General features: G+C 38.4%; 1 protein-coding gene across 5 annotated transcripts in view; it reads right to left on the bottom strand.

The window, feature by feature from the left end:
- Positions 1-997: 997 nt before the first annotated feature.
- Positions 998-9,658, bottom strand: part of LOC107555276 (cell adhesion molecule 2-like) — a 259,590-nt gene continuing 250,929 nt past the window's right edge. For 3 of the 5 annotated variants that reach the window (XM_016238026.1, XM_016238027.1, XM_016238028.1), the window contains 3 exons: positions 1,883-2,005; positions 1,663-1,768; positions 998-1,174 (listed from right to left, as the gene is read on the bottom strand). In XM_016238026.1, coding sequence (XP_016093512.1) covers positions 1,069-1,174; positions 1,663-1,768; positions 1,883-2,005 — 335 coding nt within the window. In that variant the 3' untranslated portion in view covers positions 998-1,068. The remainder of the gene's footprint in view (positions 1,175-1,662; positions 1,769-1,882; positions 2,006-9,658) is intronic. The other 2 variants (XM_016238029.1, XM_016238030.1) reach the window with 1 other exon arrangement.

The following is a 9,658-nucleotide window of genomic DNA, read 5'->3' as shown; positions in this document are numbered from 1 at the left end:
AATTAAATAAACAGCTTACTAAATGCTAAAGTATACACATTATATACATTCCCTGGGTTGGGACAAAAACTAACAAACAAATATTTTCCTCACTAATATGAACTAAAAGTATGGGACACTTGAAATAGATATTTTGACATTTGTTTTCTCATATATATATATATATATATATATATATATATATATATATATGGGATCCTATAGTTTAACAATATTCCACCAATAATCACTGTAGCAAAGTAATATACAGCAATATTAACAAGGGTCGGTCAGCGAATCAAAATGAAACAATGCCGAACTTCCATTCAAACGTCGAACAAATGGCCATTTAGATCAATTCACAAAGTGAGAACAAAAAATGCATTCACTCCAGTGATAAAAGACAAATTCAATTAGGCTCTTCTTTTCATCCTGAGACTGTCTAAACCAATGACATTTTACAATGACTTTGTGCTTACGTTTGATACATTTTCAGGTTTGAAATAAACGCTCGGAGCTGGGTGGGGGGAGGGATATTAACAGTGCAAGAATATACAGACAGGTATGATGGAAATAGAAAATAATCTCACTTCTAATGGTTACACACCAATTCTCATTTGCGCTTCATCGAGTTCCTGCCATTTTCAATCCTCCGGCTTGTTTCGGGTGTCCGTGCGTTACATAATTGTCCGTATCTCTTGGGCACATTCTTTATTACAGGGCGTACACTCTTAAAAATAAAGGTGCTTCAAAAGGTTCTTCACAGCGATGCCATAGAAGAACCATTTTTGGTTCCACAAAGAACCATTCAGTCAAAGGTTCTTTAAAGAACCATCTCTTTCTTACCTTTTTGTAATCTGAAGAACCTTTTTTCACCACAAAGAACCTTTCGTGAAACAGAAAGGTTCTTCAGATGTTAAAGGTTCTTTATGGAACCATTTAGACAAAAAGGTTCTTCTATGGCATCGCAAAGCACCTTTATTTTTAAGAGTGTACTTCAAAAAAATAAATAAATAAATAACAAAAAACCCCACTTTCACAATGGAAAACAACAGACACGCACACAAAAACAAAGACAGTACATGATATTTACATTATACATCTCACGTATTCTTGTCTTAAAGCGTAATTATTGGCAAAGCCAAGGTTTTCCGACTTGAGATGAACCACATTTCTTGCCGCTCCCTGGTAATATCTGTAAAAAGGTATATAACAGGCACAGTGAGGGTGGTTGAGAAATCAGCATTCACTGGGAAATTAAATGAATAAACACAGCAACAAACATGACAAGCACATGTCTGTATATTTTGGCACTTGGCAAATCAAACGGGGGTCATTTTGGAAGGGTGGGATAGGGTTTTTTGGCCTAAATGGACCTGGTGTTACAGTTACAAACTCAACTGATTTTTTTTTCGAAGTATTTTTTCGTGTGTGTGTTTGTTTGTTTTTTTTGGTCGATTAGGATTGGTTTAACCAAAGGCAACATTCTTTTGTAGCAGGTGGCGTGTCGAATTTGGCCTTAAAGAGGTTGGCGAAACGACTCCGACTGGAGTCGAGGAGACAAACAGACAGAAAAGCCAGACCAGACTAGTGCTGTGAGGGACTATAACGCCTCCTCTGCTGGCTCGCAGTGTTGCCGTGAAAATACTGAACAGAAAAAAACAGAGGTGCTAAATGAAGTACTCTTTCTTTTCCTCTGCATGTGCGTGGTTCCCCTCCGCATTGATGATGGCAGTGTCTGCGTCAGGGGCGTCCTCCGCTCCTTTGGCCTCATTGGTTAAGTATGTCCCTGTCCACACAGTCCCACATAGGTCACATAGACACATAAGGTACAACAGTGGACATGTTGAAGCATTTTGCACACTGTGAGGGGGTGAGAGGAGAGAGGGGAGGGAAGCCGTACCTTTGTGCCTGGCCAGATATCGGCCCAGGACGATGATGAAGCACAGGGTGATGAAGACCACCACGGCCACCACTCCGCCGATGAGCGCGTGGTCGGGGCCGGGCTGCGTCAGCGCGTTGGGATCTGGAGGAGGAGGAGACGGAGAGCACGGCGTGAGAAGACGCTTTGGATTTGTGCTCTAAACACCAGCGGAACAACCGCTATAATTAGCCAATTATGGGTCGTGTGTTAATATAAGACGCGCAGACTCATTACTTCCCACAGTTCACTAAATACAGTGGTAAGCAACTCAGCTGGAGCAGGCAGTCATTTCATTTCTCTGTTGATACCACTCATCTTTTCGCTGAGAAACAGCACAGCTTTGCTGATTTGAAACCATTGCTTTTATACAATTTACAAACCAAAGGCCAGATTTACTATACAGGGCAAATTAGTGTTAGAGCGCAATTCCATAAAAGGGTCGAAGGGAAGGGAAAATTCTGCGGGTGATTTACTAAAAATGTGCACATTAAAGAACACAGACACAGCCAGATCATTTCCATAATGACCCAAGAGCAGCGCAAATTAACGTCTGCGTTAAGACATGCTTTTTTTGGCGTTAAATAATGGCGCAAATACAAGTAACTTGACTACTCTCCTCCCATAAATTTTGGTCAGGCGCAAAAATAACTGTGTCTTCACTGCGCGTCCTAGTAGTATTTTAATGCTGAAAGACGATTTGCGCTGACGCAAGCTGTTAGTAAACCTGGCCCCAAGTATGTATGAACTGTATCCCAGAAATCATACTCTAGGCCACACCATTTGTGCTACATAAATTATATCTTAAATCGTTGACATTGTTGAGAAGTGATCAGACTTAAACGATAAAACGGGAAAACAAAGGATATTCAGTCCAGAATATCATAAACCAGGTTTCTGCCTACATTTTTTATGCAAACTGTGGGCTACTGGATTTAAAATGGTGTCTGGAGAGACCAGGGTGCAAATACAATTTCCAAAATGCACATTAAAAACATATGCTCGTTTAAGGTGCATAAATATATTATTCGGTAAAAAGTTTATATTTTTCCTGAATAAATTCCTAGGGCCGATTAACATCTAGGATTAAGATGCGTTTTGGTCGATCGGACCACAAGTAGACATATTCCTGTTTACACCTGGTGTTTTAATCCGTCTCTTTTGTCCAATTTCGACCAATTAAATGGAGGGCCTATAGGCGGGTACATATATGGGCTTTTTCTGACCTTTTGATGTAATATTGCGAAAAAAGCATGCACAATTTATGTAAGAACAATAAAGAAGACAACGGAAAATGATACAGAGAGCAGCAGCTTTCCTTTTACTCTGATAGCCACAAAAGTATATGCCAAACATTGTGGTTTTGTGTTAGAATCAGGAGAAAATTGTGCTTTTTACATGTTTTTTTCACCTTTAAACCGAACTTACGATTTTAGTTGCCAATGTTTAAATCCTGTCTGGTTAGCGCACTTCAATAGCACATCAAAAAAGTTGTGTGACTAAATAACCTCATGAAAACTTGGATGATATGGTGTAATTGTAACATATCGTACGACTTTGATGTGCTTTTTTTTAGTTATCATGGTTAGGTTTGGGTTTGGGTTATTTGTTTTTAACGATGTTAAAATGTTGCCTTCTCTTTTCTATAAGAGCATTTAGAGTGCATGCTTTAAACTATAAGTAATTCATTACATATAATAAAGGGATGGAAGAGCTGCTTTATTAGCAGTTGTTTTTAGTTTTTTTTTTGCAATATTCCAATTTTTTGCAATTGGATGGAATTAATTAACAGCTATAGAGACTAGTAAGTTACCCACTAGCAACCAAGCAGATCACCCTAGCAACATCCTAAAAACCACCCAAAAACCCTTAACGACCCTTTAGCAACACCCTAGACCATTTACCTTTGTGGATGTTTTGCATGGAAAGCATCTTTCACATTTTATTCAGAAATAATATACATAGACAGGATAGGTTTGATAAAAAAAAAAAAAAAACGTTTTAAAACATATTGCAGGTTATAGGTTAAACAATTCAGTACTTTATGGTTTTACTGCTGGTGCTTCATTTGTTACGATGACCTATAATGCCATTAGTGGTGCATCACTTAAAACCATTTTTCTAATATCCTGAATCATAAGCTTTGGAAAAATCCTTTAATAAATTAATGTCACTGAAAAAAGCTTTTAGAATGCATTTTCTGTAGCAACCGAATATTCACAGAATACTGTGTTGAGCATTCCATTTCTGTGTGTGTATATATATATATATATATATATATATATATTTGTTTGTGTGTGTTTTAAATATTACTGCCACATGACATCTGCATGCAGTCAAATCGAGGAATTGCAAACCAGTGTTTACGCCATGCCGGATCACAGAAACATCCGCAGTAAGTCATGTTGCTTTGAGTTTTGGAGCCCAGGCAACATCAATTCAAAGCCAGTGTTCTATACTGACTTTCAATAGGCAGCAGGAGGGAGGGGGATTTATCATTACAAACGAATGTTGAACAGCTACCAGAGACCTGTCATATCTCACACAGCCCTGCGAGGACCAAAGTGACTCAATCCTTGGCGATATACAACAAGTTTAAAAACGGCAGGGGTTGCGGCAGGCTGATTTGTCTCCTGGGTTTAACTTTGAGTGAGCGAGCGCAGACTAGGGTGAATTTGGTCGCCTCTGAACTTCTACTGAATAAATCGCCACCTGGAATCGTGAATCTTAAGCCCCCACTGCAGATAGCGTAGTATGCTAGACATCTAGTGCTGCCGCTACCTGCCTCAAATCTGTAGAAGGATTAGTTCACCCCTAAATTCTTATTATTTCTTCAATGGAACATAAAAGGTGAATATTCAATGAATATATTGCCCACTATTTTCCATATAACGAAAGTAAATAAGGATTGGGAATGAACGTTATGTTGTAATTCAATGAAAATTTAGTCCTAAACCAGATCAGCAAGATTAGCGAACAAATCATTCAGGATACGTTTACACGACAATGATGTGCTAAAAAAGGTTTTCTTTTGTGCTTTTTTTTGTACAGATGACAACTCTGTCAAAACGATGCCTGTTCACACGCATCTACAAAAATGACCTAGAATGCTGTATTATACATGCCAGGCCAGTAGTTGGCGATGTCACTTTGTAAAGAAACACTGAACACGTAATAAACAGGTGCATGACATTACCATTTTCACTAATTCACATTTTTGTAGTTCACACAGAGATGATAATGCTGCATCTTCAAAAAAACTTGTACCTTGAAACATGTTTTTTAAAAGTTTGTGGCAAAAAGTTGTTATTTTTGTTTTCTTTGCGCACAAAGTATTCTCGTAGCTTCGTCAAATTACAGCTGAACCTCACATGGATTATTTTAACAATCTCCTTGCTATGTTTCTGAGCCTTGATCGTGGTAGGATCCTTGCTGTCTATGTAGGGCCAGAGAGCTCTCGGAATGCATCAAAAATATCTTAATTTGTGTTCTGAAGATGAACGAAGGTCTTACGGGTTTGGAACGACATGAGGGTGAGTAATTAATGACAGAATTTTCAGTTTTGGGTGAACTATCCCTTTAATGATAAATTAATATCGTGAGACATAGCAATGTTGTGTGATATGGAAAAAAAATTAAAAAGTAAAATATTGTGATACATTTTTGGCCATATTGCCCAGCCCTAGGATTTTGTCATTTTTGAAGCTTAAATTCTTCGGTCCTCATTCTTCTTCAAATGAAATCACCTTTTATGTTAGGAAGAAAGTCATACAGGTTTGGGAAAACATAGGGGTGGATGGAATTTTTATTTTTGGGTGAACTAAACCCTTTAACCTTGCTTGAAGGGCACAGGACAAAATGGTTTTTGTTTGACCTGGAGCGATCGTTTGGCCCTACGTTGGCTGCCATTTCAGTGCTTCTGCAAGGGTGTAAACTTTAACTATGTGTCTTTATTGCTCTTCGAACTTGCTCTCATTAGCTCATAGTGATGAATGGCTCTCGCTTCTGCTGCGCGTGGCAAAGTGACCCTGGGAGATGTGTAGAACAGGGACTTCTGCAGACCCATTTCTAACACATAAATGAACCCATTTAGTTCAATTAACATTGTGCTTTGTTTTGAGGCAAAATTAAAGCCATGTGGAAATTAAGAATGGTACACTTTATGGGAGGCTAGTCAGAATGTAGTACACTGATCTTGTCTTAATTTGGGAATTGCTATACTCCACTCCAATTTGGACAGACTAAGGTATCTTGTACTGTATTTGATGCCCAATTGCTTACATACACACATACAAAACACTATTTAAAATATAAAAAAAGTGCATACTTTATATAAAGCTAAAGCACTTTTTGTAAGTTGCTATGGATAAAAGTGTCTGATTAAATGCTTTACATTGCAAATCTAAATACATTTAAGCAAACTGTAATGCTGGACAAAAAAATAGTAAAAGATAAATCTGGGATGGATTATTTTATATAAAACCAACACTAAGTAGTAACTTGGCATTACCGTCTACTACACACTAAAACTATCTTACTTCTATTTTGTCAGACACTCTAATTTAAAGATTGATTGGAATATCTAATGTTGAAGTGTACATTTTACATCTACATCTACATCTTGCACATGCATTTAATTTGGTGTGTTTGGCCAAAACATTGGGAATCATGAGGATGTGTACATTTATGACACAATAAAACATTGATGTAGTGTTTTTAATTGTTTTATATTAAAACATTTTTAAGTCACTATTTGGTTTGTTCAATTGAGCATATTTAGCTATTCTACCACTTTAACTTTCAACAAATACTTATCACTGAGGAAGGTTTCTTTAACTTAAAATGTTATTTATGAGTCATTGTGATATATAATGTGATATATAAATGAGTCATTGTGTTGCGGGTTGCTTCCATTGTGTTGCGACTTGTTTCCATTGTATTGTGGCTTGTTTCATTTGTGTTTTGCTGATTTTGTTGTTGCGGCTTGTTTCCATTGTGTTGCCTCTTGTTTCTTTTGTGTTGTACTTGTTTCCATTGTGTTGCGGCTTGCTTCCATTGTGTTGTGCTGATTTTGTTGTGTTGTGGGATATTTCCATTGGGTTGTGCTGATTTTGTTGTGTTGTGGGATATTTCCATTGGGTTGTGCTGATTTTGTTGTGTTGTGGGATATTTCCATTGGGTTGTGCTGATTTTGTTGTGTTGTGGGATATTTCCATTGGGTTGTGCTGATTTTGTTGTGTTGTGGGATATTTCCATTGGGTTGTGCTGATTTTGTTGTGTTGTGGGATATTTCCATTGGGTTGTGCTGATTTTGTTGTGTTGTGGGATATTTCCATTGGGTTGTGCTGATTTTGTTGTGTTGTGGGATATTTCCATTGGGTTGTGCTGATTTTGTTGTGTTGTGGGATATTTCCATTGGGTTGTGCTGATTTTGTTGTGTTGTGGGATATTTCCATTGGGTTGTGCTGATTTTGTTGTGTTGTGGGATATTTCCATTGGGTTGTGCTGATTTTGTTGTGTTGTGGGATATTTCCATTGGGTTGTGCTGATTTTGTTGTGTTGTGGGATATTTCCATTGGGTTGTGCTGATTTTGTTGTGTTGTGGGATATTTCCATTGGGTTGTGCTGATTTTGTTGTGTTGTGGGATATTTCCATTGGGTTGTGCTGATTTTGTTGTGTTGTGGGATATTTCCATTGGGTTGTGCTGATTTTGTTGTGTTGTGGGATATTTCCATTGGGTTGTGCTGATTTTGTTGTGTTGTGGGATATTTCCATTGGGTTGTGCTGATTTTGTTGTGTTGTGGGATATTTCCATTGGGTTGTGCTGATTTTGTTGTGTTGTGGGATATTTCCATTGGGTTGTGCTGATTTTGTTGTGTTGTGGGATATTTCCATTGGGTTGTGCTGATTTTGTTGTGTTGTGGGATATTTCCATTGGGTTGTGCTGATTTTGTTGTGTTGTGGGATATTTCCATTGGGTTGTGCTGATTTTGTTGTGTTGTGGGATATTTCCATTGGGTTGTGCTGATTTTGTTGTGTTGTGGGATATTTCCATTGGGTTGTGCTGATTTTGTTGTGTTGTGGGATATTTCCATTGGGTTGTGCTGATTTTGTTGTGTTGTGGGATATTTCCATTGGGTTGTGCTGATTTTGTTGTGTTGTGGGATATTTCCATTGGGTTGTGCTGATTTTGTTGTGTTGTGGGATATTTCCATTGGGTTGTGCTGATTTTGTTGTGTTGTGGGATATTTCCATTGTGTTGTGCTGATTTTGTTGTGTTGTGGGATATTTCCATTGTGTTGTGCTGATTTTGTTGTTGCGGCTTGTTTCCATTGTCTTGTGGCTTGTTTCTTTTGTGTTGTACTTGTTTCCATTGTGTTGTGCTGATTTTGTTGTGTTGTGGCTTGTTTCCATTGTGTTGTGGGATATTTCCATTGTGTTGTGCTGATTTTGTTGTGTTGCGGCTTGTTTCCATTGTGTTGTGCTAATTTTGTTGTGTTGCGGCTTGTTTCTTTTGTGTTGCACTTGTTTCCATTGTCTTGTTTCTTTTGTGTTGTACTTGTTTCCATTGTGTTGTTTTTTTTGTGTTGTGGCTTATTTCCATTATGCTGTGCTGATTTTGTTGTGTTGCGGCTTGTTTCCATTGTCTTGTTTCTTTTGTGTTGTGGCTTATTTCCATTGTGTTGTGCTAATTTTGTTGAGTTGCGGCTTGCTGCCATTGTGCTGTGGCTTGTTTCCATTGTGTTGTGCTGATTTCTTTTGTGTTGTGGCTTGTTTCCATTGTGTTGTGCTGATTTCTTTTGCGTTGCACTTGTTTCCATTGTGTTGTGGCTAGCTTACTTTGTTTTGTGGCTTGCTTCCATTGTGTGGAGACTTGTTTCATTTGTGTTGTGGCTTGTTTCATTTGTGTTTTGCTGATTTTGTTGTGTTGTGGCTTGTTTCCATTGTGTTGTTGCTTGTTTCATTTGTGTTGCGGCTTTCTTCCATTGTGTTGTGCTGGTTTTGTTGTGTTGCGGCTTGTTTGCATTGTCTTGTGGCTTGTTTCCATTGTGTTGTGTTGTGGCTTGTTTCTTTTGTGTTGTACTTGTTTCCATTGCGTTGTGCTGATTTTGTTGTGTTGCCGCTTGTTTCTATTGTCTTGTTACTTTTGTGTTGTGGCTTATTTCCATTGTGTTGTGCTAATTTTGTTGTGTTGTGGCTTGTTTCATTTGTGTTGCGGCTTGCTTCCATTGTGTTGTGCTGGTTTTGTTGTGTTGCGGCTTGTTTGCATTGTCTTGTGGCCTGTTTCCATTGTGTTGTGCCTTGTTTCCATTGTGTTGCGGCTTGCTTCCATTGTGTTGTGCTGGTTTTGTTGTGTTGCGGCTTGTTTGCATTGTCTTGTGGCCTGTTTCCATTGTGTTGTGCCTTGTTTCCATTGTGTTGCGGCTTGCTTCCATTGTGTTGTGCTGGTTTTGTTGTGTTGCGGCTTGTTTGCATTGTCTTGTGGCTTGTTTCCATTGTGTTGTGCCTTATTTCCATTGTGTTGTGGCTTGTTTCATTTGTGTTGCGGCTTGCTTCCATTGTGTTGTGCTGGTTTTGTTGTGTTGCGGCTTGTTTCCATTGTGTTGCCGCTTGTTTCTTTTGTGTTGTGGCTTATTTCCATTGTGTTGTGCTAATTTTGTTGTGTTGTGGCTTGTATCTATTGTGTTGCGGCTTGTATCTATTGTGTTGTGCTGGTTTTGTTGTGTTGCGGCTTGTTTCCATTGTGTTGCCGCTTG

The sequence above is a fragment of the Sinocyclocheilus grahami genome, unplaced genomic scaffold, assembly GCF_001515645.1.
Source record: "Sinocyclocheilus grahami isolate Dianchi unplaced genomic scaffold, SAMN03320097.WGS_v1.1 scaffold529.1, whole genome shotgun sequence".
Taxonomy (NCBI): domain Eukaryota; kingdom Metazoa; phylum Chordata; class Actinopteri; order Cypriniformes; family Cyprinidae; genus Sinocyclocheilus; species Sinocyclocheilus grahami.
Note: the sequence above shows the minus strand (reverse complement) of the source record. Positions and strands in the feature narration are given on the sequence as shown.